Genomic DNA, 27,543 nt, shown 5'->3' with positions numbered 1-27,543 from the left:
ATATGGACTACTGTGAGGATGTTTTCATTACCTTCTGGACGTGGACAGCAAGTGGGCAAACACTTACATTCAAAGGACAGAAAGCCCTCGGACTAAATCTAAAATATTTTAAACTGTTCTGAAGATGAACGGAGGTCTTACGGGTGTGGAACGGCATTGGGGTGAGTCATTAATGAAAGAAATTTCATTTTTGGGTGAACTAACCCTTTAAGCATGCAAGGACTATATTCATGCAAGCATATTTTCATCATTTAAGACATTGCCCTTGTACACTCTAAAAAAAGGGAACAGTGGAAGTACAATTTTTTTCCTTGGGAAACAAAACATATAACTGTACCTTTAAAGGTACACAGTTGGTCCTTAGGGTACAACTATACCTTTGTTTTCCTCAGTTCGGTCCTAGAGAGTCGCTGTCCTGCAGATTTTGGCTCCAACCCTGAAAGATGTCTGTAGAAGCGCTTATTGAGAATTAACAGGTTTAGATGTTGATGTTTTATTGAAAATGTTTGGTCACCATTATGGAGATCAGTGTTTGCTTTAGTTGGGCAGTTTGACTTGGATTTTTCAGTAAGTTTGTGGTTTTAAGGGTACCACCCCAGTGACGGCCACTTGTACCTTAAAAGGAACAATTTTGTACTCTTTTTGTTTTGTTTTGTTTTTGACAGTGTATAGAACCTTTTTGGCATAAATGTTTTCTTGAAAAATGAGTCAAGAACACTAGGGTTCTATATTGAACCACCTTTTCCAAGAGGGCAAACACTCTCGATAACATGGGGAGAAATGTATCCTGTTAGAAGAAATCTTTCTCTGAAGTGCATGAGTCATGTCATATGACACCACATCATGAAGAGCAGCCGTTGTGTCTTTGAACATCTTTGTTTGAGTGTGTATGGCTCTGTCTCATCAGGGTGGGGTGGCTGTGTAATGGTATAATTATCATCTTGATCTGAGGGAGAGTACTTATGTTACCAGCTTTGTGAAACAATCCCCAGTCCTGTCAATCCATGTTAAATGAATAACTGAGCGGACTCTTTTAACACATTTACTGAACCATTCAAATGTACCTTCTCAGGATGATCAAGGTCAAGCTGTGTTTATACTATATGAATACAATGTATACTATATAATCATTCCAGTATCTGTGGGAAGCTGTCTACGTGTTTATTTATTGTTTTTCTGGTTGAATTATATTTTAGATTCTCTGGCGTCAGTTTCTGAAATTTAAAGAAACCGAGCTGCCCCCAAAAGAGTCAGACAAGAGCCGCTCCAAACTCCTCTACCAGTCCTTTGAGGTTTGTACACATGATGTCACAATTCATAATGCTACAGTCTTGGAGATTTAAACATGTAACATGAGATGTCAAAATAATTGGTAAAACTTTATTTCAATAGTCCACTTTATATAACTACTATATATAAATAACTTTGCAACTACATGTTAACTAGCAGTCATTAGAGTATTAGCAGATTGTCTGCTAACACTTTAGGTCCCACACTGTAAAAAAATATTTAGAAAAAAAGCTACCAGGTTGCCTTAAAATTTTGAGTTCATTGAAATTAAAATTTTGAGATAATACAATGAACATTTTGGAGATTCGACAACCTTTATTAAAATATTATCAAAAGATTTTGTAAGCATATTGGGTAATTGTGTGTTTTTTATTTCTGATGACGCAGTGAAACATGCCAAATAGTGCTATTTTCATGATTTTTCAAATTTTTTATGTGGTTCAGATACCAAAATATTTTGAGTTTCTATTTATTGAACAAATTTCCTTCATTGTATCAACTCAAATTTTTAAGTTCAATAAACACAACATTTTAAGGCAACCAGGTTACTTACTTTTTTAAGTTAAACCAACAAAAATCAACAAAAAATTTTTACAGTGCACTTTAGATTAGGGTACAGTTCTCACTATTAACTAAGACTTTTGCCTCTATAAACTCCTAATTGAGCTGTTGTAGTGGTTAAGTTTAGGTGTTAGGTAGAATTAAGGGATGTAGAAAATGATCTTCCAGAATAAGCCATTAATATGTGCTTTATAAGTACTAAAAAACTGCCAGAAAAACGATGTAATATGCATGCTAATAAGCAACTAGTTAATAGTGAGAATTGGACCATAAACCGTAAATTATCTCAACTTATTCTACTAACCTGAACCCCAACCTAACACTAATACTCTAAGGAGAGTTAGTTGACATGCAGTTGCAAAGTTACTTATATTAAGTACACTGCAAAAATTATATGATCAGTAAGTTAAAACAACATGTCTTTACGTTCATTCATCTAAAATTAAGCCATTTTCAACTTTAATGTAACCTAAATTGAAATTACTTCAATTTCCAAGTTGACTGTACTCAAAAATGTAAGTACAGTGTAGATAAAGTGGACGAAATAAAGTGAAACCAAATCATTTTAATTGACCATTTAATCATGTGAGTGTTTAATTTCTGTATATTGATTTGTTACTTCTGTCCTAATATGATGTTTTCCCACAGAGTGCGGTTAACGCCGGTCAGGTTAAGGTCCCCCCTGGTTACCACCCCATTGATGTTGAGAAGGAATGGGGGCGTCTTCATGTGGCCATTCTGGAGAGAGAAAGACTGCTCAGAATCGAGTTTGAGAGGTAAGGAACATGTCTGAAAACACAGATCTCTCACTCTACACAGTCTTAGATTTGTTGTAGCTTTAACTCGTGGTCATTGTTAATACAGAAAGGTAATGGGTGTGTAATGGAGTGACTCAGCCTGACTAGATTAGAACAGTGTGCCAGTCCAAAAACTGGCATACATCAGCCATTATAACACACAATGAAGGGCATTCTAGACTAATAAGAGTTGTGTGAGAATGATACATTTCTACCAGATCTCAATGTGGCCCCAAAATGTATTTAGATACTTAAGCAGCACTTTGAGTTTCGCTGCATTTGATACAAAATATAAGATGTGTCAATTGGCTTGCTTAGTGACTTTTGTTAACTATGAACATGTTCCACTATTATTTCACAAACACATTTTTTTCCTGCATTTTCATCACTATATTTATCATGTATTCATTTAACCTTTTATCATTTTAATGTATTCTTAACCTTAAGCAGACTGCCTATGTTTACATATTAATACCTGTTCAGCAAAATGACAGCGTGAACTCGAGTGGTATTTCCACATGCAAAGTGCTTAGCCAATCACAACAGAGATCATTTACATATATACATCTTAAAGGTAAAGTAGTCAAATAACTAAATTACAGCTATTTTGATGCAAGAAACCCTGAACTATTTGTCAGATCAAGGAGATTTTATTTTTTAACACTTTAAACAAAAACACTTTTGGTTTGGCTTATAGACATTGTTATATTTTTGGCACCCCGAAGTTTTGGCAGTTGAATCATTTAAAGTAAGATTACCGATTGTAAAATGTAAAAGAATGTTGTGATTTTGATCTGGAGAAAATGAAATAGAACGAACTGGACCGGTTTTCAATATCAATCATCTAGAAGGCGAGGGAGTATCATCTAAAACAGGACACATCCCCCGTCACAAGACAATGTTGCTTCTTGCTGGACAAGAGTGATATGCAGCACACAGATCCTTTATGGACTGGACAACTTTTTCCTGGCTGTGGCTTGGTCTGTCCGAGTCCCATGACAGGATTATAACAAGAAAAACATGTTTTTATGCATCTCTGAGAAATTCTTGCATGCTGTTGGATTATAAAAAATGGCCTTTATGACCGACTCATATCGTTTAGAGTATTTGCTTCGTCGCGGAAAACTGTGAGTTTCTTGATGTTTTTGTTTTCTCAGTTACTTTTAACCAATTTTTAGTGGTTGTATGAAGGAATTTCCTATCATTTTATTGTGATTTGTATTATTTTAGTTTCAAATGAATATTGCTTTATAGACAGAATATGTTAGGTGATATAAAGTTAGAATTGCGAGATATAAAGTCTTTTTTCCCTCAATATTGGACTTTATAATTCCCAACTCTTATAATTCATGCAACTCTGACTTTATAATTGTGAGATAAAAAGTCGCAATTATTTTTAAAAGGAAAAATATTCTGTGGCGTAAACAAGCTTCTATATATAGTCCTGTGTACACCAGACCTTTGACTGTTTTCAGCTTTGATTTCAGCTTATTCTGGACAAGAACTTCCAATTTAGAAAATGTAATTATTGGTATGCAAATTCTGATCCTTTCCAGGTTAGAACGTCTCCAACAGATTGTCAATAAAGTGCAGATGGAATCAGGCATGTGTGAGGAGCAACTCAACCAGACTGAGTCTCTACTGCAGAAGGTAAGAGCATAGATCTGTAGAATCTACAAAATGCGGTTATTATTCAGTCAAATTTTACCATAAACTACAAAGTTGCTGTAAAGGCTTCGATTATGCATTCATACTGTCGCTGTTGTTGCAGGATATTCGTTTCCTGAACGCGGGGAAACCACCGCAGCACACGGTAGAGGTGGAGAGAGATCTGGACAAAGCTGATGGCATGATCCGTCTCCTCTTTAACGACGTTCAGGCTCTCAAAGATGGCCGCCACCTGCAGGCAGAGCAGATGTATCGCAGGTGAGTCCAATGATGGCCTTCTGGACAGCAGTCAGGTCGGCAGTCTTACCCATGATTGCGGTTTTGAGTAATGAACCAGGCTGGGAGTTTTTAAAAGCCTCAGGAATCTTTTGCAGGTGTTTAGAGTTAATTAGTTGATTCAGATGATTAGGTTAATAGCTCGTTTAGAGAACCTTTTCATGATATGCTAATTTTTTGAGATTTTTGGGTTTTCATGAGCTGTATGCCAAAATCATCAGTATTAAAACAATAAAAGACCTGAAATATTTCAGTTGGTGTGCAATGAATCTAAAATATATGAAAGTTTAATTTTTATCATTACATTATGGAAAATAAGGAATGGAAAATAAGGAACATATGCTGAAGTACATTTATGGAGTGTAACGATTAAAAGAAAAAACAACCACAAGAACCGTACAGAACTGAAAACTGTGATACGAACCGAACCATGAGTTTTGTGAACCGTGCCACTCCTAATATGCACCTACAACACAATCATCTGTTGCAGGTTCCATCCATTTTCATATATTTTTTGTTACCAGACTGAGAGTCTATTGCTTTTATTGTTTTTTGTTTTGTTAATTTATTGAGCTTTCCATTTTCATTTGATTAACTAAGGTTGGCGCTAGTCAATCTAGTGGTGTTTGCGCCATTATTTACCCCCCCAAAAAAAGCATGTTTTAAACCAGGTGCTAAATATGGAAATTATCCAACTGTGTCTGTGTTCTTTCATTTGCACATTGTCAGTAGATCACACGCTGAACTTTCTACTCCCATCAGTGCTTTTTTTTGGAATTGGTCAAAATAGTCGAAGTCACTGCTAAACCTCTTTAAATCAAGCAAAAAGAATGACTTGATTTTCTTTTCTCAGGGTCTACCGCTTGCATGAGCGCTTGGTGAACTTGCGCAGTGACTACAATCTAAGGCTCAAGACCAGCGTCAGCACTGCTTCTCACGTCTCCGTGACACAAGTGTCCCAGCAGAAGTCTACGCAACGTGTGCGCCCTGAGCTGGACGACGTCACGCTCCGCTACGCACAGGACCTGTTAGCCTGGGTGGAGGAGAACCAGCGCAGGATCGATACCTCCGAGTGGGGCATCGATCTTCCGTCTGTGGAGTCTCAGCTGGGCAGCCACAGAGGTCTTCACCAAACCATTGAGGACTTCAAGGCTAAGATTGAGCGAGCACGAGCAGATGAGGTACTTGATTTTTTGAGTTTTGTAACCGAACCGAAAAAAACACGATACACCACCCACAGTATTGTTGAAGTCAACCCATTGTTGAAGTTGACCTAGCTTTACCTAGCTGTACCTTTTGATTAAATAGTAATTAGGGGTGTAACGGTACACAATTCATCCTTCAACAACAAATTGGAGTAAAAACATATAACTAGATTTAAAAGTTAATGCAAAAACTGCTTCGTGCAATTTACATGTTTTCTTACAGTTTGTTATTTGAGTGTTGATTATTATATCTAAAAGACAGACACATTTTTTTTCTATAAACCACTTTTTAATAATAAAAAAAGCTATTTTATGTTTAGTTTTCTTCCCCCTACTGTACCGAACAAGTACCGAACCGTGATTTCAAAACCAAGGTACGTACCCGACTCAGTTTTTTGTACCGTTACAGCACTAATTAAAAGTAAATCTAACTTTTACTAAGTACACTCACGTAAAGAGATACAGTATATACAGCAAGTCTCAACTGATTGATTGTTTTTACTGTATCTTCTCAAAATGTAAACTATGTTATTTATCGCACAGCTCTTTATGTAAAGTTGGATATAGAAGTATTATCAGCTTCATCTGCATACTCACAGTATACTCATGCAAACCAATATAGTTGAGTAAATCTGAGCCAAGTAATTGTTTATATCATCTCAAAATGTAATCTTTACCACACATCAGTATATTAAAAGTTTGATACATCTACAGTACATTCACATAAAGCGATATATACTATTTTAGCAAATCTTGGCTGTGGAATTTTTTCTACATTGGTGGCCAAAATTATTAGAATACCTGACAGATCTGAAAATATTGACCTTTATAGCCTCAAAAATATGATTTAATTTCAAAATTTTCATGAAACATGCTGATGGTTGCTCTTACTATCAAATATATATATTTGATATATATATTTTTACTTTAATATTTGATATGTCCAACTTTTGCAGCAATTACAGCAGCACATCTCTCTGGCATAGTGTCAGTATATTTCCTCTGAGAACTTCAACACTAGACTTTCCTGTGAATGTACAGTACATATCCAGTTTATTTTCCAACTCGCCCAAAATGTGCTCGATAGGGTTGAGATCCAGACTTTTAGGGGGCCAGTCCATCATTTTCAGTGTTCCAGCAGATTCCTTCCGTCGCAGGTAGTTCCGGTGCCCGTATAAATAAATCCAGGCCCAATAAGGCAACTCCCAGATGCCAAGTGTTCTCATAATTTTGGCCACCACTGCATAACGTCGCAAAATGTAAAATATATTATCGTCCAGCTCTAAATGCGGCTATAAAGCAAGAAGATATTAACTTTAACATCATGATTTATAGTAAAGCTGCTTAGTAAACTTGTCACTGGACTTATTTTTGCTAATTTTGACTAATTTTGCTGTCACTCCCCGTTTTGAGCATAGACATGAAAATGCACTATCCTAACTAAATGGTTGTAAATCAAGAATGCTTTGGAATACAAAACTACAAACCTGATTTTAAAGAAGGCTCTCAGCTGAAGTGAAAGCACTTTAAAAAATAAAAGAATGAAAAAGTTATGGAAGGTTTATATTTACAGTAAATCACATGTACTGTCCTAAACAATTTATATAAAATACATACTTTACCAAATATTTTTTACTATAAAATTACTATAAAATCAAAGTCATATGTCGACACAAGTTGTGTTCCAAATTTAAAGCAAATATCACAAAAATTGAAGCTTTAGGTGCTGTAGCAAAAAATAGCCATCGGGTTTCACCCTCATTCCATTTTATTTCATTACAAAACAGTCACCAAATATGAAACCTTTAAACACGGACCTTTCCAATGATGTGTTTTTTTTTCAAGATTAGAAAAGGTTTTGATTATAAAGTAGTTAACTCATTTCTTAATTTGAAACATGACACCGCACACTAGGGGGAGGAGCCTGCCAAAATAATTGAAAGTACAGTTTCCATGGTAACGTAATGTTCAAATGGTTTTCACAGAATGGTTTTTGAGTTTTTACGCTTTCGAACGATACCTAATTTATGATGATTTACTAAAGTATGTGATATGTATAAAAGAGCGTCCCACTAGCAGGACGGTGAGAGTTAAGGGTTTAAAGAGCTTTAGAGCATCTCTTGATCTGACGTCTCTGCCTCTTTGTGTATTTCAGAACCAACTCTCAGCTGTTAGTAAAGGCACATACAGAGAATATCTGGGCAAACTGGATCTGCAGTACAACAGACTGCTGGTGAGCTTTCTAACCGGTAACTGTTAAAAAAAATCCTTCAGTCTGTGCTCTTCCGTGTAAGCATATACTGTATTTTTCTTCTCTCCAGAACTCCTCCAAGTCCCGCATGAGAAATCTTGACCAGCTATATAACTTTGTCAACGCCTCCACCAAAGAACTGATGTGGCTTAATGATAAAGAGGAAGAGGAAATCAATTACGACTGGAGTGAGCACAACACCAACATGGGTGCAAAAAAAGAGAACTATTCAGTAAGTGTTGAGCCAAAAAAAGCCTTTTATAAACCTGTTTATCTGTTAGGGTTTAGCCTGAAGTGGTCATTCTCAATTCTAGTCAGAATATGAGTCTGAAACTGCTCCATTGGGCTGTGATTATGGGGCGTTTTAACTGAACCAGGAAAGACCTCAATTGGATAGACCTACAACCAATCAGAGCAACGAAGCAACGCATTGTCAAATGTCAACAGAGCTCAACTGCACTGTGTTGCCAAGTCTGCGTTTTTTTCCACGGGTTGTTTTCTATGTCCGCGGGTTGAAGCGACTATTATGTGACATATAGACCCATAAGTGTGAATTTTAGCAGGCAACCTTGCCAAAATAACACACATTTTACCCCCCAAACGCCATTTTTTCCCCGGAGAACCCCCCGAGAAACTATTGTTTTGGGCTAGTAGTGGCGGGTTTTGTTGTAAAAACTTGGCAACCCTGTCTGCACGCGCGCTGGAATCAGGCCGGAATACACTTGATTTGCCGGTGTTGTAAAAAAATAATAATAATATAATGATACACAGAGTACTTACCCAACATGATCATCATTTCTGAGAGAAATTGTGAAGGTGAATGCAGATACAAACAAGCTCTCCGTTTAGGATTTGAACAAATATAATCCAAGCGCCTTTGATGACGTGATGATTACGTTACTGTTGATCATCTGTCCGCCATCGTCTAAAGCCCGCCCTGATGATTTAATTGGTCCGAACCGTTTCTGTTCGGAGATAATTACTCCTCTATGGATCGAGGCCAGACCGAACCGCCCGACCTAAAAATGTTGTGGGCGGGGCTGAGTTCGGCTGGCATCCAGGCTAGTTAGGGTCAGGATTAAGGGGAGATTTTTGACTTTGATTGGTTGATAAATGGGTTGTTCTCAGACTTGTTGCTTGTTGGACGTGTAAATGAGCAAGTTTTACAGTTTAAAGTGCTCTTCATGGCCTGATTCATTCTGCAGGGACTCATGCGTGAACTGGAACTTCGGGAGAAGAAGGTCAATGACATCAAGGCGACAGGAGACAGACTCATTAAAGACGGCCATCCAGGCAAGAAGACTGTTGAGGTACAGCATGAACTACACTTCTCATCTTATTCATGTTTCTAATATGGTTTATGACCTAAAACTGCACTGTACCAAAAGATGGTCTCAAAAACTCTCTCTTCTACCGTCACAAACTTGTAACCAATCCCTTCAACGTGCAGGACTGGGCTTTTCTCCGCCGACTTTCTTTGATGTTCATAGCTTTTGTAAGGATGCTGATTTTTAGAAGGCTCTATGACGGCAAACGGGAACATAGTTTATTAGCAAAGAATTATTAGCTGTTTGATAACTTAGTCAAGCCAAAGGCTAATCATATCAATTACAGTTATATGCCCGATGTTGTAGAGAGCGATACCATTCTGATAAAATGACTTGTAGAGAAGCCTGTATAATTCACATCTTCTTCTTAATCAGTTTCTGGTTCAAAAATATATGGCTAAATTAAATCAATATTTCCACTTGCATTGTGGATAGTTGAGGGAGTGGATCAGGTAGTCTGAGCTTGTGTGATTGATTGGAGAAGAGGCTAATTTGCATATTTATAGGTCTGTGTATACTAAACAACGCAAGTTTGTAGAGTAAAATTCAAGCTTTTTTAAGGCATGAAGAAATATGTAATTTTGTTTGTCAAAGATGAGCTTTAAGGGATACAATTATTGATTTAAATTTTTTTTAAGAAAAAAAAAACCTTACTGACCCCAAATATCTGAACGCTAGTGTACAGTAGGTTGTATTTGTTACATGTGTTGTGTTGGTGATCTTCAGGCCTTCACCGCAGCTCTGCAGACCCAGTGGAGCTGGATCCTTCAGGTGTGCTGTTGCATTGAAACTCATCTCAAAGAGAACACTGCATACTTCCAGGTACGGCATCATCAAATGCCCGCCCAATATAATCTGACCATGTTCTTTACCACAGCAAATCTTTGTTGGTCAGTCATGTATAAGAAGTATTCTTCTATTTCCCTACCTCCCTCCCCTAGTTCTTTGCTGATGTGAAAGATGCTGAGGAGAGGATGAAGAAGATGCAGGAGACCATGAAGAAGAAGTACATGTGTGACCGCACCACCACTGCCACGCGTTTGGAAGATTTACTCCAAGACGCTGTTGTGAGTTTTAGTAGCTAGCTCACATAGAGTAACACTTTAGGAAACACTTTAGTTTTCCACTCAATAAACTCATAACTACTGCTTATTGATAGTACGGGAGTTGTTGTATTGGTTAAGTTTAGGTATTGGGTAGGATTAAGGGATGTAGAATAGATATGGTCATCCAGAAAAAGGCATTAATATGTGCTTCAGCTAATATGGTAGTAATATGCATGCTACTAAGCAACTAGTTAATAGTGAATAGTTTAGACTGGAGTGAGTTGAAAACAGAAGAAAAAAAGTGCAAAGCAATTTGTTGTTAGCTAGCTGTTAATTGTATTCTATTGTATATGATAGAAAATTAGACTAGTGGTCAAAATAAACTTTTTACATTTTTTACATTTATGCATTTAGCAGACACTTTTATCCAAAGCGACTTACAACTCAGGAGTACAGGAAGCGATCTGTCATGAAGAGGCAAAGAAATGCAAAAAGTGACCTAAATACAAAGATTTGGACAATACTCAGAGTAGCAAAAACTAGAATAGGGAGGGAAAAGAGAACAATAGAGGAGGAAGATTTTTGGTAATGAAATATGATGTTCAAACTTTTGACTACTTTCTTTAATAACTACATAACACAATACTTGCACTTTTACTTTCAGTACTTGAGTAGTACATTTTTAAATAAACTACTTGCAATACTTAAGTACAAACAATGTTGAATACTTTTGTACTTCTACTTAAGTGTGGTGCTTAAAGACGACTTCAACTTCTACTCAGGTCACTTTTTTTGATAGAGCACTTGTACTTTTACTCAAGTCTGGGTCTCTAGTACTTTATACATCTCTGTCTAATCACCACAGGAGGAAAGAGAGCAGCTGAATGAGTTTAAGACTGACATCGCCGGCCTGAACAAGAGAGCCAAAAGCGTCATCCAGCTGAAGCCGCGCGACCCCACCACCTCCTTCAGAGGCAAACTGCCCATCCAGGCCGTGTGTGACTTCAAACAGATGGAGGTAGATACAGTCGCGTTCGCTCTTACACACGGTCAGCCTGTGCTTTGTCCTTAAATCCTTGTTTAAATCCCTGTAACAGATGACGATGCACAAGGGTGACGAGTGCGCGCTCCTCAATAACTCCCAGCCCTTCCAGTGGAAGGTTCTGCACCGCTCAGGCAATGAGGCCGTTGTACCCTCGGTCTGCTTCCTGGTGCCGCCCGTCAACAAGGAGGCTGTGGAGAGTGTGTCCAGGTAAATGATATACTCCTCTGTAAAGGCTGTCTTTTCTGTGGTGGTTCGGTATAATTACCTCTCAGTCTTACACAACTGCGTTCCCAAGCAGCAGCTTCCGCCTCAGAAAGCAAGTGAACATGACCTTGAGGAGTAATATATTATAGGCCTTTATTATATACAGTGGCTTCTCCTACTGCATCAACCATTTTTTTTAATAATATTTAGCACTAGTTTATCATGCCACTGTTAACTTTAATCAGTTAACAATGCGACACAATGCGAATGTGTCGTTAGATTATTGAAAACATTAAAGGGTTAGTTCACCCAAAATTTTTATTGATGTCATTAATGACTCACCCTAATGTCGTTCCACACCCGTAAGACCTCCGTTCATCTTTAGAACACAGTTTAAGATATTTTAGATTTAGTCCGAGAGTGTTTGCAAGTGTATGCACACTATACTGTCCATGTCCAGAAAGGGAATAAAACATCCTCAAAGTAGTCCATATGAGACATCAGTTAGTTCATTAGAATCTCTTGAAGCATCGAAAATACATTTTAACAAAAACTACGACTTTATTCAGCATTGTCTTCTCTTCCGTGCTTGTTTTCAAACCTCAAATAAAGATTCAAACAGTTATGAATCAGCGGATTGATTCATGATTCAGATCGCGTGTCAAACTGCCAAACTACTCCCAATCATGAATCAATACGCTGAATAAAGTCGTAGTTTTTGTGATTTTTGGACCAAAATGTATTTTCGATGCTTCAAGAGATTCTAATGAACTAACTGATGTCTCATATGGACTACTTTGATGATGTTTTTATTCCCTTTCTGGACATGGACAGTATAGTGTGCATACACTTAGATACGCTCTCGGACTAAATCTAAAATATCTTAAACTGTGTTCTGAAGATGAACGGAGGTCTTACGGGTGAGGAACGACATTAGGGTGAGGAGTTAATGACATACATTTTATTTTTAGGTGAACTAACCCTTTAACTTAAAATCTCAGAGGGATACTTCTTGTTAATCTTTTATGCCTAAAGGGTTCGGCTGATAAAAATAGTTTGGAAAGCCATGCCGTAGAAAAATAAGCATTTTTTAGGGTTGCATTATTTTGATTGCTATGGTTTCTTCATATGCCTAAAAATGCTTAATCGCTAGTATGATCTAAAACATGTGGACTAGCTAAGGTTTCTGAGCGTTATGTTGATGTTTCCGACAGTCTGGAGGCCGGTCACCAGCAGACACTGGTTCTGTGGCAGACACTACACGCCGACCTCAGGAGTCTGCTGTCCTGGCAATACCTGATGAAAGACATCCATCTCATCCGCTCATGGAACATCACTATGGTCTGTTCACTGCTTGATTCATGCCATTTTAATCACTTAACTATATTTGAGCTATTAAGTTAACAAATACGTGATGATAAAATGTATATGTGAAACTTGTTTGGAGGTAATTTCCATATTTCCCTCTTGAATATGTAAAAGAAAAAATGTGTTCTAGGGGTGTGTTATATAACATTATATTCAAAATTATATCACAATATTAGTAATTTTATTTCACGATAATGGTATATTATCACAATACAGTAGTTTTATGATATCAACATTTTTGATGCCATTCAATTCTCATGATTCTCATCACTATTATTACAATAGTACAAAAAATACTCACCAAACAAACAACATAAATAAACAAGTAGTAAACAGTTGGTGATAAAATGTAAATAAATTAAGTGATAAAGCAAATTGACTGATTATAAGCAACAGGACAAAAAATCAACAGACACAGATGAAAAACTTAACTTTTCATAAAGTAAGAAATAAACTACATCAATTGTAAAGTAATTACATTTACAAAAGACAAAATAAATACACTAAATTGTATTTGAAATACTTTTATTTTATGCTAAGTATACTACAAAACATTTACTTATGTATGTACTTGATATAAATGCCCTGCAATTGTTCTTTTACTATACTAAATTGATATACATAAAGTCTGCTAAATTGGAACGATTCATTTTGTATTTAATGTACTTTAGTTATCCGGAAATAGTGCTGAGGTCCAACTAAACATATACTTATGTATATTTGATGTGCTAAAGTGGAACTATTGCAGGTATACTTTATATGCACTTTAAATATCTTGCATTTAAATTGTACAGGGATCATACTATCCTTACTAATATTGACTTTTAGTCCTTACTATCCTTACTAATACTTTTTATGCTTAATATTAAGAAATATGCATTAAAGAAGAACTCCATATAACCAAGTATTTGAAATCTGAGAATGATTAAATCATTTTGAGATGAGACTATCTTTTTGTGCAAACCAAAGGAAACATCTAGTTTGTTCTGCTTACAGGTGCTGTAAGGACAGAATTTACACATCTTTTGTCTACAGCGCAAACATAACAATGAGCAATTTGCAAATAAAATGATTTAATTTGTCTTGACCCTTTCAATAATTTGCCCACACTTTGAATATCAGGTAGGCTACTGTGTAATTCAATTCAAATGTATTTCTATTTCACAATTTTACATGCTTGCAAAGCAGCTTTACATACATATAGAAAGAAACAAAAGTAAATATACGTAATTACGACAAATAAAGAAAACAACATACAGTCAGTTTGAAAGTAACATTTCATTAGAAGTTTTATTACTTTAGTGTATTCCTAATGTACTCCAGTGCACCTGTACTAGTCCACTTTTCCCATTACTGGCACTTTGGGGTGTCAAAATATTTAATTATTTAACAAATAATTAAAATAATCCTCAAATATTACACAAAGCTAAATAGTAAAAGTGTCAAATTATTTCAGAAACAATAACTGCATGAAAAGTAAATCATTTCAACATAGGCATCACATTTACATTTGTAGTGTAATAATGCTGTAGTTTACATTTTAGGGGAAAAAAGTATCATCAAGTATCATCAGTTATGTTTACCACAGATCTTACTTTAAACATGCATTGAAAAAAAATACATTTTGACATTCCTTTATTCCGCTTCAACCAAATGGTTTAAAAGCAGATTCAAATGCTAATATTTCCTTACGGGGCAGCATGTAACCGCGACAGAAACAACAGTCTAAACTCTCCATCATGTGTACGGGTATATCTCCAACACCCCTAGTTCTACAGTAAACAAGATGTGTTTTTTACCTTCTAATTCAGTAACTTGATTTTTTTCAATTGCAGATCCACTGAGTTATATTTAGGAAACTGTCTGTAAACAAGGAGAATTGCTTTATTGAATAACAGGCATTCAAGGGCCCTGCTAAACAAATTAAAGAGAAGACTCTATTTAACATTTGACAATAAGTTTGCTATAGACACAAGACAAAACGAAGATTATTGCTATCCCGTCATTGCAATAATCATGGTAAGATGCAAAATAACCATTTTGAATCTGGAAGTATCTAAGGGTTTATATTTGTGTCCACTTCAGTTCAAGACGATGAAGTCAGACGAGTACACACTGATTTTGAGGAACCTTCAGCTGCACTATCAGGACTTTCTCAAAGACAGCCAAGACTCGAAGATTTTCGACTCAAATGACAACATGCAGATCGAAAGGGACTATAAGGAGACCACGCAGCATTTCGACAACCTGCTCAGCACCCTGGAGAAAGGTACAGGCTTCACCACGCAATAAACACAAAGCCCCTGACAAGACCCAATGTACACCATGATAAAATGAGGGTGATATGTGTACGGATGTTGGGTAACTGTTAAATTCACGTTACAGGAGCAGCTGTCAAAGCACGCGGTGAGTCTTGTGCTCCTGCTCACAGTCATGAGCAACGTTTGGTTACCGTGGATGAGCTGCTTTATAAGTGAAAACATGTTGTGTCAGCTTTTGTCATTGTTTCTTTCTGGTGCTTTAGCTAACTGCGCATCTCTACAGAGTGTGCATGTATTGAAACACAATATACAGAGGAAAAACATATAATGATCAAACGATGAATTTCTGACTCTGTATTGATCATATATTTGTAAATTAGATATATGGGGGGGTATCTGAACATCGAAATAAAGAAACAGAGGGACAGATTTACTAAACGGCAAGTTAGCGTGAGAGTGCAATCCTAAAAAAAGTGCAGATGGAAGTGGCTGATACATGTACCGTTTTTGCACATCAGATCAGAGAGGTGTTGCATTGTAACACATAGTCAAATTGTACTTACTCAAATAAGTAATGAGGAGTATTAATTAACTACATGTACTCACTATAGAGTTACGGTTAGGGTTAAGGTTTGGTTTAGGGTTAGGTACTTGCAATTGTGCATTGTTTACTGTAATTACTATAGTAAGTACATGTAGTACCTTGTAACTACATCACCTTAAAATAAAGTGTTACCTAAAGTGTTTATCTGGGTTATAGGTAGGTGTGTGGGGGGACTTAGGCACATGGGACAAGTAATACTCCACTAAGGCAGCATTCATTAATGCGTTTAAGAAATATATGTTTTAATATACGTTGTTATTACTGCAGACTGTTTAATAATATAATACAATAGCCTCTCTTTGCACTAAGTATAATTAGCATCTAACAACTATTTACACTTAGTGCAAAGAAAATACTGCTATTTTCACATAGTGTAAAGAGCCTTTCACATAAAGAAATAAGATATTATATCTTGCTTTTACCGTTTCATGCTAATTAGCCATAATATAACACACATAAACACATCTGGGAAGTTTTTTTTCTTTCTTTATTTTGATGGTCCCTTTAGACATTCTGATGACTATACCCTTACGAAAGGAAAATATATTTACCAATATATTACTTGAAATATATTATAATATATTGTAAATACGTGGAATAATATATTGATGGTATTATACAATATATTATATATTCCTGTAATATATTGCAAAATATACAAATGATTGCCGCTTTCAATATATTGCAATATATTGGAGAATATAAATATTAAATCCCATTTATGTGAATATATTGCCTAATGTATTACATGATATTTTCCCATATACTGCAATATAATTTTGTTTTGGAAGGGTAAGTAACTTTGCAGCTGGATGTCAACATTCATTAGAATATTAGTCGACTGTTAGGTTAGGGTTTAGGTTAGTAAAATAAGTTGACATGTAGTTGCAAAGTTACTTATTGTCAGTAGAATGAAATACAAAACAAATGTATACAGCTATATTTAGTTATTAATACATTTTATGTTCATGGGCTGCAATAGTCCCTGAAATAGGCTTCATCTTCTTTATGCATAGTATTATGTATAGTTTCTTTTCTTTCGATTTGGGAATGACATTTGTACCACTAACACAGACGGAATGTGTGTGTGACATGAATGTTGGCTGCAGTGCACAGATAAAGGGAGAAATAAAGTGTTGTTTATTTAGAAAAGAGTAAAAACAAATCTCTTGTCTTCACAGGTGAGCAGGATGAATCCATAAGCAAGTCGTACATCACCCAAATCAAAAACCTGCGCCTGCAGATCGAGGAGTGCGAGTCTCGCACAGTGGCCCGTATCCGACAACCTGCGGGTAAAGATCCGCTCAAAGACTGCATTCAGAAGACTGCAGAACAGAAGGTACGCCTACGGCAGTCTTATTTTCTTCTTATCGTAATGCATCCAGAGCTTTTCTGGCTCATTTATTATTATTTTAAAAGGCCATTCTTATTACCATAGCGTAAATAAATTAAAGACAGAACAACAAATACTAATACTAATATGATTTATTTGTCTCTCTCTTGAAAATAATGTTACAATGTAAAAAAATCTTGATTATGGTGTGAAATATGACCATGTTCTTTGTCATGTTTAAAAAATGGATCAGATCTATTGAGAGTTTCTTTTTCTGGCTCGAACAGAAAGTGCATGTGGAGCTGGAAGGTATTAAGAAGAACCTGGATAAAGTGTCTCAAAAAGCTGAGGAGGTCCTGGCCTCCTCGGAGCAGTCCAGCACACCCGTCCTGCGCTCAGAGCTGGACGTCACCCTGCAGAAGATGGACCAAACCTACAACCTGTCCTCAGTGTACCTGGAGAAGTAAGGACGCTGCACAACATATCCATTGTTCAGAATACTAGTCCAAAGGATGCTGGTTTTCATTCATAATGAATTAGTGCGTACACTACCTGGCAAATATTTAAAATAATTCTGATTTTTCAAAAGAAGTCTATGCAAAAACTATTTCCAACATTGATGGTGATAAGAAATGTTTCTTGAACAGCAAATCAGCTTATTAGAATGATTTCTGAAGAGTGTATTATTATTTATTTACTCATTTTTGAAGGCATACGATTAGATCAAGGCAACTCTTTCCTCTGCAGACTTAAGACCATAGACATTGTGATCCGGAACACACAAGGGGCAGAAGATGTCGTGAGGAAATATGAGAATCGCCTGCGTGAGGTCCACACGGTTCCTACAAACGTCCAGGAGGTGGAGAACTACTGTTCTGAGCTCAAGGTAACATGGGATGGGATATTTAGTGTTCACTCGCTGACACTCTGTTTTGAATGACACTAGGTGAATCTTGTGAAAACTATTTATTTAATATAGACATTGATGCTGATCAGTGGTGCTCAACCTTTTTTTTAAAGGACCGCCAATCCTAGTTTAAAAACATTATAGATGTATACGAATTTTGTTTTAGATATTTTATATTTTTATAAATTTTATAAATATATATTTTTATATTTTATGCTTATTTTGTCTTATTCTAAGTCACCTTTGATGTTTGCTGAGGCTCCCTAGCAGGCCCCAGATTGAGAATAGTAATTTTGTCATGTAAATTGTGCTAACGTTGTGTCATCAAAGTTTAGTGGACCATATTGGTGAATTGTGTCGCCAAACTGAATAGCAAAAATAATGTTTGTGTTCAAACAGGTTTCCCAATTTGTCCTTGTTTGGGCAGACATTTAGTCATGCGTTGGGCTGATTCTCAAACTAAAAGATTATGTTTTGAAGAGCCACAGTGTCATACTTTTTTGGAAAAATCACCTTTCAAATTACTTGGAGCTGACTCTACATATTAAACTGGAAACGAGAAAGTATTTAACATGGAAAAAACAACTGTACAGCCAAAAATGAAAATACTTTCAATATTTACCCACCCTCATGATACTAAAAACCTGTATGATTTTCTGTGAAACATGAAAGAAGGTATTTTGAAGAATGTTGGTACCCAAACAGTTCCTGCTGAAAAAAAAATACAATGGCAGTCAATGGGAACCAAAACTGGTTGGTTACCAACATTCTTCAAAATACGTGTTTGGAGAGACAAGATGGTGAGTAAATGATGACAGCAATTAGATTTTTTGGTGGACTATTGATTGACATGGCAAATGTCTGGATTTTGTTGGTTATTTTCGTGCAAAAGCATATACTGTATGTATTACGTACATTTTATTTTGGGATTAAGTCAACTTGTTCTTGTATGTTCAGAAAATGCGCGTGGATGCAGAAACCCAGCGGCCCGTGTTTGACGATATGGATGGTGAGCTGGCCAAGGCCACATCAGTCAGCCAGCGCATGTCCCGGGTCTACTCTGAACGAGACACAGAGCTGGACCACTACAGACAGCTCCTGGGCAGCCTGCAGGACCGCTGGCGCGCCGTCTTCGCCCAGATCGACCTGCGTCAACGCGAGTTGGAGCAGCTTGGCCGGCAGCAGGGCTACTACAGGGAGAGCTACGACTGGCTCATCCGCTGGATCGCAGATGCCAAACAGCGGCAGGAGAAGATCCAGGCAGTGCCTATAACTGACAGCAAGACACTAAAAGAGCAACTGGCACAGGAGAAGGTACTGAACAGTGTTGCCACAGTTACTTTAAAAAAGTTACTTATTTTTACAGTTACTGATTACTTATTACTCCTTTAGAAAGTAATTTAGTTACTTTACAGATTACTTGATTTTAAAAGTAACTAAGTAAGATTACAAGTTACTTTATTAGTTACATTCAGCAGTTGCCGACAACACCCCTGCCGCCTCAACATAATGACATCCGTTTTTGCCAACACTCACTTTATTGGAAGTGCATTTTTAACGGTAACGTCAACAATGCATCTCCTGACATTTTAAAGGTCCCGTTCCTTACGTGTTTTTGAAGCTTTGATTATGTTTACAGTGTGCAATATAACATGAGTTCACACAATTGACTTATCTGTACAGCGCTGTTTCCTCTGTCCTAAAAACGGCCTGATGATTTCCTTGTTCTATGAAGTCCCTCCTTCAGAAACACGTAACGAGTTCTGATTGGGTCAGCGCTTCCCGTGTTGTGATTGGACAGCAGCTTAGTGCACTTTGCCCAGAAAGGTCCCGCCTCTTACCATAACGGGGAGATGCAAGCACTAATAGCACTGGGAGAGCAACAAGACCACGCCCCCTATTTTGCGTGTTCCTGTGGGCGGAGGGTTAGTCAACAAACGGTTCTAGTGACGTCATTCCTGCAGGAAGTGCAGGGGTGTAGTCCAAACCGGCCGTTCGCTGTAGGCTTTGAAAGGGAACTTCTGTTAAATAAAATATCTCGCTTGACATTGAACTTTGAGCGTTATCATTTTACAGGTATTATTTATGCTCTAACAGCAACATTTCACACTAACTAAAGTTTGAAAGATGGAATCGCGAAGAACGGGACCTTTAAGGTAAAATAAAAAATTATTTATTGAAAAAATACTCTCCCCGAGACGCAAGTAGTTTTACTACTACAATAGTAACTCAAAGGGACTTGGATAAATTACTTTAATCTGATTACTGGTTTAGAAATAGTAATGCGTTAGATTACTCGTTACTTTAAAAAGTAGTCAGATTAGAGTAACGTGTTACTAAGTAACTAAGTTACTGGCATCACTGGAACTGAATGACACAAGCTTTCTGCAAAGAGTTTTTAAAACTGGTTAACATCTCTATAAACCTCGGGTAACAGCCAGATTTAACACTGGGTTAAGCAATGCTTCACACTCATTTAAAGGCGATTGCAGCATATAAGCATAATAAAAACAGCAATGGAAAATGTCCCAGTCTCTCGATCGCCCTGCTTCATACCACAGTAACATTAATAAAACAAAACAAAAATCCACAAGCGTGATTTCTGCCTGAATCCCGTCGGATTGGTTTCCATCTCCTGTGGAGGGGAAGATGTCAACTCCCATGATTCCATTCACGGCATCATCGAGATACGACCTCTAGGGGCGAAACCCGAATACTTGCAAAAACAATCATTACCAGCCTCAATTAATGAGATATTTATGTGCAGTTTTTGTACACTTTGTACAGTTGCAGTCACATCATAAGCATCCACTATGTTTAGTTTCAATCTCTAAGTGAGCAACGGCTAGTGTTGCTCAAATGTGTTAATCGAGGTGACGAACAGAGTATTATTTTTGCAGTATGTTTCAGAGAGTTAAGTGTCGAAATTTCCACAGATAGACAAGCAGTTTTTGAAATAGGTCACATGCAATTTAGCATTTACCTCTGTGTTATTATCCTCATAAATATGTAAATGACCACTTTAATGCAGGTTTTACAAATGTACAGTGTGGCATCTTGAAATTTGAACAAAGTTTGAGGAGTGTGAATTATGGAATAAGAATAAAATCTCAGAAGAGAAGCTTCTGGAATATTATTTTCTGTGCGTTAGTTCTCTGATGCACATTGTAATGAATAAATGTAGTTCTTAATAGCTTTTTGTTAGCCTATTGAAAAGATAGAGGTATAATATGCTCCCTTTTTCCCCTCACAGAAACTGCTTGAAGAGATTGAGAAAAACAAAGAGAAAGTTGATGAGTGTCAGAAATATGCCAAAGCTTACATTGATACAATTAAGGTAAGTAAGAGTTATAGAGACATGTGTAAGTGAAAGAAGAAGTGTCTTATCCTTACAAAGGCTGCATTTATTGAAATACTGTAAAAACATTGTTATTGTGAAATTGAATTAATTCCTGTGATCAAAGCTGAATGTTCAGCATCATTACTCCAGTCTTCAGTGTCACATGATCCTTCAGAAATCATTCCATCATTCTGTGTCACGGTTTTCACAGAAAATATGAAGCAGCACTATGTTTTCAACACTGATAATACAAATAAATGTTTCTTTATTGGCAAATCAGCATATTAGAATGACATGGAATAATGACGCTGAAAATGATCGATTTTTGTTTCTGTTGTAAGAGTGCTACAATCTTTTTGATTCTTCAGGATTATGAACTACAATTGGTTGCCTACAAAGCTCAAGTAGAACCTCTGACTTCTCCTTTGAAGAAAACCAAGATGGAGTCTGCCTCTGATAACATAATTCAAGAGGTTGGAAAACGCTCATAGATCAGTTCATTCTAATTTATACATTTGCATTATTTGATTACTCATGTTTGCATAGACTACTGTGGTGTTTTATCATATTAAATGTGCAATGTTATTTTGTAAAATGGTACAGCCTACCTACTGATATCATCTGAGTGATCAAAATGCTTCATCTTTTTCATCATAGTATGTAACTCTGAGAACTCGCTATAGTGAGCTGATGACGCTGACCAGTCAGTACATTAAGTTCATCACAGACTCGCAGCGACGCTTGGAGGACGAGGAGGTGCGTGACACCAAGGGACCCTATTCATACCAGACTAACTCAACACACTAACATTAACCAACCCAACCAACCACTCATTTAAAAAATCATCTAGATATACTTAATGTATGGGTGACTCAACATTTGAAAAAAAAGCTGTATGTGACAAACAGAAGTAAGTGACAGGTAGTAAAAAGCATTAATAATCACATTACCTTTTAACGACAATTTTTATTATTTATACATTTATTTAACAAAAAGTAAGAATAGCTTATGATTCATTTCAGATACATTTATATATCTCCAACACAACATATTTTAACAGAGCAGAATAGTTAAATTTGTACATCAGACACTGTCTGATACACACTAGGGAAACCAAGTTGTATGAGGCCCTCTTTTCTATATGCTTTTCTCTTCTCTCACTAATGTATGTCTTTCAAACCCTAACCTTTGGTTTCTTTGCTTCTCCTAACTGCTTGCCAGTGCTTTGTCTTGATGATTGCTTGATCTTTTTTGGGCTCTAAAGAGGTAAAACTTTTCACTACGCTCTAGTAATTTCATACCCATGTTCCAATAACCCTCTTCATGAATGTTCTGAATATTTCCTCCCATCAAACTTATATGATTTAGCCTTTCTCTGTAAACGTTTTGTACTTTAGTTCATTGTAGTTTTCTGATTCTCAAAGCTATATTCTCTTAGCTATAGATATTTTCAAATAGTACATAAATATCTATTCTCTAAGAGTAAGTGTAAATAATTTTCTTTGAGAATCAGGTTCCTACTGCCCTTCTTTTTTTTTACAAAGTAATTTGAAATGTTTTTTTTTTTTTCATTCTATCCTCTCCTCTTTATATATGGATCTGGACCTGCTTGTCTGCCTGAATCATTGCTTTTAACACCTATAGCTTACAATCCATTGCTAACGGTGGAGGTCTTGCTTGCACTATTGTTCACTTCACTATTTGGTCTGGCCACCAAATTAAGTTATATTAATGATGATATATCTTTATAAAGTCAGGCTTTTTTGTTAACACACTTTAAAGTTGTATTCTCTGTGTGTTTAGTTTTCATCCAGTCATCTAGTTTATAACAACAGCATATTGATTGCATATTATTAGTTTTTTTTTTTTGCATCACTTTGTTTAACTGGAATGCAGTAAAAGGTTTTCAGAGTGCTACCATTTAGAAGCTTCTCCCATGCATGTCATGAGAGTGTAGTGGTTTAAAACAATGTTTCGTGTCTCCATACATTAATTATATCATATTCGACTATTCATTTATCTTAACCCCATTTGTCATGTTTGCATCTAAACCTGTCTTCCTTTGAGCTAAACAAAAACCATAACACTTAAAGAATTAGTTCACTGAAAAAAGTGCAAAATTCTGTCATCTTTTGCTCAATCCTCATGTTATTCCAAACCACAAATGTCTTTCTTGCTTCCATGGAACAAAAATGAGACTTTTGGATAATTCTTTTTTGCCATGCAATTACAATGAATGGGTTTTGAAGTTTTTAAACTTCAAAAGCATGATGCAGTTGTCCATACAACTTCTGTGCTGTTTTCCAAGTTTTCTGAAGATATACATAAATAGCTCTAGAAGACTTAATGCTCAACTCATATGGGCAACTTTTATGATACTTTCATGGTGCTTTTTTTGTAATTTTGGAGCTTGACTTCTCCAGTTCTCATTATGTTGAAAAGAGTGGCCAAGATATAAAATATCAGCTTTTTTTGTTCCTCGGAAGAAAGAAATAATAGAATAATAATATAATAGAAAGTCAAACGGGTTTGGAAAGACAGAGTTAACAAATGATGACAGCATTTTCTTTTTTGGGTAAACTAAATCTTTTAACACCCTGTCATGCTTGATCCTAATTTTCTTTACCATTTACTTCCACTAATACAGAAAGCTGCTGAGAAACTTAAAGCAGAAGAGAGGAAAAAAATGGCTGAAATGCAGGCAGAGTTAGAGAAACAGAAGCAGCTAGCTGAAGCTCATGCCAAGGCCATTGCTAAAGCGGAGAAAGAGGCAAAAGAGCTCAAACTCATGATGCAAGAGGAGGTTAGCAAACGGGAGATTGTTGCTGTGGATGCTGAAAGGCAAAAGCAGAACATCCAGCTGGAGCTGCATGAGCTCAAAAACCTCTCAGAACAACAGATCAAATCAAAGAGTCAACAAGTGGAGGACGCTCTGCATAGCCGGACTAAAATAGAGGAAGAGATCCGCATCATAAGACTTCAGCTGGAAACTACACTGAAGCAAAAGTCCACTGCAGAAGACGAGGTGAAACAGCTTAGAGACAAGGCTGCAGAGGCAGAGAGACTTCGCAAAGTTGCTCAGGAGGAGGCTGAGAAACTTCGCAAGCAGGTTAATGATGAGACCCAGAAGAAGCGAATGGCAGAGGAAGAGTTAAAGCTGAAGTCTGAAGCAGAGAAAGAGGCTGCCAGGCAGAAGCAAAAAGCCCTGGAAGATCTTGAGAAGCTCAAGATGCAGGCTGAGGAGGCAGAGAGACACATGAAGCAAGCTGAGATTGAGAAAGACAGACAAATCAAGCTCGCTCAAGAGGTAGCTCAGAAAAGTGCCACTGCCGAGCTGCAGAGCAAGCGCATGTCCTTCGTCGAGAAGACATCCAAACTTGAGGAGTCACTCCGAGAAAAGCATGGGACTGTCATTCAACTGCAGGAAGAGGCAGAACGCCTCAAAAAGCAACAGGAAGAGGCAGACAAGGCAAGGGAGGAGGCTGAGAAAGAACTTGAAAAGTGGAGGCAAAAAGCCAATGAAGCCCTTCGTCTAAGGCTCCAGGCAGAGGAAGAGGCCCATAAAAAGACCCTTGCACAGGAAGAGGCAGAGAAACAGAAAGATGACGCTGAACGCGAGGCCAAAAAACGTGCCAAAGCTGAAGAGTCTGCCCTGAAACAGAAAGACATGGCTGAGCAAGAACTTGAGCGGCAGAGGAAGCTGGCGGAGAGCACAGCACAACAGAAGCTTTCAGCAGAGCACGAGCTGATCCGCTTGAGAGCTGATTTTGATCATGCAGAGCAACAGAGATCTCTGCTTGATGATGAACTGTACCGTCTCAAGAACGAGGTCAGTGCTGCAGAGCAGCAACGGAAGCAGCTTGAAGATGAGCTCTCCAAAGTCAGAAGTGAAATGGACATACTGTTGCAGCTGAAGTCTAAGGCTGAAAAGGATAGCATGTCTACCACTGAAAAAAGTAAACAACTCTTGGAAGCTGAAGCTGCTAAACTGAGGGATCTTGCAGACGAAGCAGGCAAGCTCCGTGCCATTGCTGAAGAGGCAAAGAGGCAGAGGCAAGTGGCTGAGGAGGAAGCTGCAAGGCAGAGAGCAGAAGCAGAGAGAATTCTCAAAGAGAAGCTTACTGCCATTAATGAGGCCACTCGCTTGAAAACTGAAGCAGAGATAGCTCTTAAAGAAAAGGAGGCTGAAAATGAACGCCTGAGAAGGAATGCTGAGGTTGAGACTTACCAAAGAAAGGCTCTTGAAAATCAAGCAAGCCAGCACAAGCAAGACATTGAGCAGAAGATCGACCAGCTCAAGAAATCCTCTGAAATGGAATTAGAAAGACAGAAATCAATTGTGGATGAAACTCTGAAACAGAAAAGAATAGTTGAAGAGGAGATTCGTATCTTGAAACTTAACTTTGAGAAGGCTTCATCTGGCAAGCTTGATTTGGAGCTTGAACTGAATAAGCTGAAGAATATTGCTGAGGAAACACAACAAAGCAAACTACGAGCTGAGGAAGAAGCAGAGAAGCTACGTAAGCTTGCCCTTGAAGAAGAAAACAGAAGAAGGGAGGCTGAAGAAAAACTGAAAAAGATTACTGCCGCAGAACAAGAGGCAGGTCGACAGCGGCAGGTTGCCCAAGAAGAAGTGGAGCGTCTCAAAAAGAAAGCAGATGAGGCCAGAAAGCAGAAAGAAGATGCTGATAAAGAAGCTGAAAGGCAAATACATGCTGCCAGAGAGGCTGCTGAGAAAGCAATTACAGCTGAACAGCAAGTCCAAAGTGTTCTTGTTCAGAAGAAAGAGGACAGCATGGTACATACAAAGCTCAAGGAGGAGTTTGAGAAAGCCAAAAAGCTTGCCCAAGAAGCAGAGAAGGCCAAAGAAAAGGCAGAGAGAGAGGCTGCCCTCCTCCGCCAACAAGCAGAAGATGCAGAGCGTCAGCGCCAGGCTGCCGAGGTTGAGGCAAGCAATCAGGCTAAAGCCCAAGAAGACGCTGAGAGGCTCAGAAAAGAGGCAGAGCTAGAGGCAGTAAAGCGAGCACAGGCTGAGACAGCAGCACTGAAACAAAAACAGATAGCTGATGAAGAGATGGCTAGGCACAAGAAAATTGCAGAGCAGACACTAAAGCAAAAATCTCAGGTTGAGCAAGAGCTCGCTAAAGTGAAACTGCGGTTGGATGAGACAGACAAACAGAAGACTCTCCTGGATGATGAGCTTCATCGTCTGAAGGACGAGGTTGGCGATGCTGTTAAACAGAAAGCCCAGGTAGAGGAGGAACTGTTCAAAGTCAAGATTCAAATGGAAGAGCTCATCAAACTTAAGCTCAGAATTGAAGAGGAGAATCAACGTCTCATCCAGAAGGACAAAGATAATACTCAAAAATTTTTGGCTGAGGAGGCTGAGAACATGAAAAAGCTTGCTGAGGACGCTGCCAGGCTCAGCATTGAGGCGCAGGAGGCTGCTCGCATGAGACATATTGCAGAGACAGACCTTGCAGAGCAAAGAGCACTTGCTGAAAAGATGCTTAAAGAAAAGATGCAAGCCATTCAGGAAGCATCTAAACTTAGAGCAGAGGCAGAAATGCTACAGAGGCAGAAAGACCTTGCTCAAGAGCAAGCTCAAAGGCTGCTTGAAGACAAGCAAATGATGCAGCAGCGGCTTGAGAAGGAAACTGAGGGCTTCCAAAAATCACTGGAGGCTGAACGCAGGAGAAAGTTGGAGATAACAGCTGAGGCAGAGAAACTTAGACTTCAGGTTTCCCAGCTCAGTGATGCACAGACTAGAGCTCAGGATGAAGCCAAGAGATTCAAGAAGCAGGCAGATGAGATTAGTGCCCGACTTCATGAGACCGAGGTTGCCACCCAAAAAAAATTCACAGTTGTTCAAGAATTGGAAATACAGAGATTGAGCAGTAACAAAGAAGCAGAAGACTTGCGCAAAGCTATTGCTGATCTTGAGAATGAGAAGGCAAAATTGAAAAAAGAGGCTGAAGATTTACAGAAAAAGTCCAAAGAGGTATTGTGTTAAAGATGGCATAAATTGCTTCTTATGTCATTGTTAACCCTCTTTCAGA

General features: G+C 37.7%; 1 protein-coding gene across 9 annotated transcripts in view; it reads left to right on the top strand.

The window, feature by feature from the left end:
* plecb (plectin b) overlaps window positions 1–27,543 on the top strand; it is a 212,929-nt gene that overhangs the window by 176,725 nt on the left and 8,661 nt on the right. For 6 of the 9 annotated variants that reach the window (XM_067449299.1, XM_067449298.1, XM_067449297.1 and 3 more), the window contains 22 exons: window positions 1,197–1,292; window positions 2,500–2,627; window positions 4,205–4,298; window positions 4,420–4,574; window positions 5,446–5,773; window positions 7,953–8,030; window positions 8,119–8,280; window positions 9,254–9,358; window positions 10,103–10,198; window positions 10,318–10,443; window positions 11,288–11,440; window positions 11,520–11,674; window positions 12,886–13,012; window positions 15,125–15,308; window positions 17,086–17,243; window positions 17,525–17,700; window positions 17,985–18,123; window positions 19,102–19,458; window positions 21,398–21,481; window positions 21,853–21,957; window positions 22,142–22,240; window positions 24,132–27,485. In XM_067449299.1, the coding sequence (XP_067305400.1) occupies window positions 1,197–1,292; window positions 2,500–2,627; window positions 4,205–4,298; window positions 4,420–4,574; window positions 5,446–5,773; window positions 7,953–8,030; window positions 8,119–8,280; window positions 9,254–9,358; window positions 10,103–10,198; window positions 10,318–10,443; window positions 11,288–11,440; window positions 11,520–11,674; window positions 12,886–13,012; window positions 15,125–15,308; window positions 17,086–17,243; window positions 17,525–17,700; window positions 17,985–18,123; window positions 19,102–19,458; window positions 21,398–21,481; window positions 21,853–21,957; window positions 22,142–22,240; window positions 24,132–27,485 (6,459 nt within the window). Of the gene's footprint in view, window positions 1–1,196; window positions 1,293–2,499; window positions 2,628–4,204; window positions 4,299–4,419; window positions 4,575–5,445; window positions 5,774–6,117; window positions 6,172–7,952; window positions 8,031–8,118; window positions 8,281–9,253; window positions 9,359–10,102; window positions 10,199–10,317; window positions 10,444–11,287; window positions 11,441–11,519; window positions 11,675–12,885; window positions 13,013–15,124; window positions 15,309–17,085; window positions 17,244–17,524; window positions 17,701–17,984; window positions 18,124–19,101; window positions 19,459–21,397; window positions 21,482–21,852; window positions 21,958–22,141; window positions 22,241–24,131; window positions 27,486–27,543 lie in introns of all 9 variants that reach the window. The other 3 variants (XM_067449295.1, XM_067449294.1, XM_067449302.1) reach the window with 2 other exon arrangements.

Source organism: Pseudorasbora parva, chromosome 7, assembly GCF_024679245.1.
Source record: "Pseudorasbora parva isolate DD20220531a chromosome 7, ASM2467924v1, whole genome shotgun sequence".
In the NCBI taxonomy this organism is placed as follows: domain Eukaryota; kingdom Metazoa; phylum Chordata; class Actinopteri; order Cypriniformes; family Gobionidae; genus Pseudorasbora; species Pseudorasbora parva.
The sequence above is the reverse complement of the archived record's forward strand: the minus strand, read 5'-3'. Positions and strand labels throughout refer to the sequence as shown.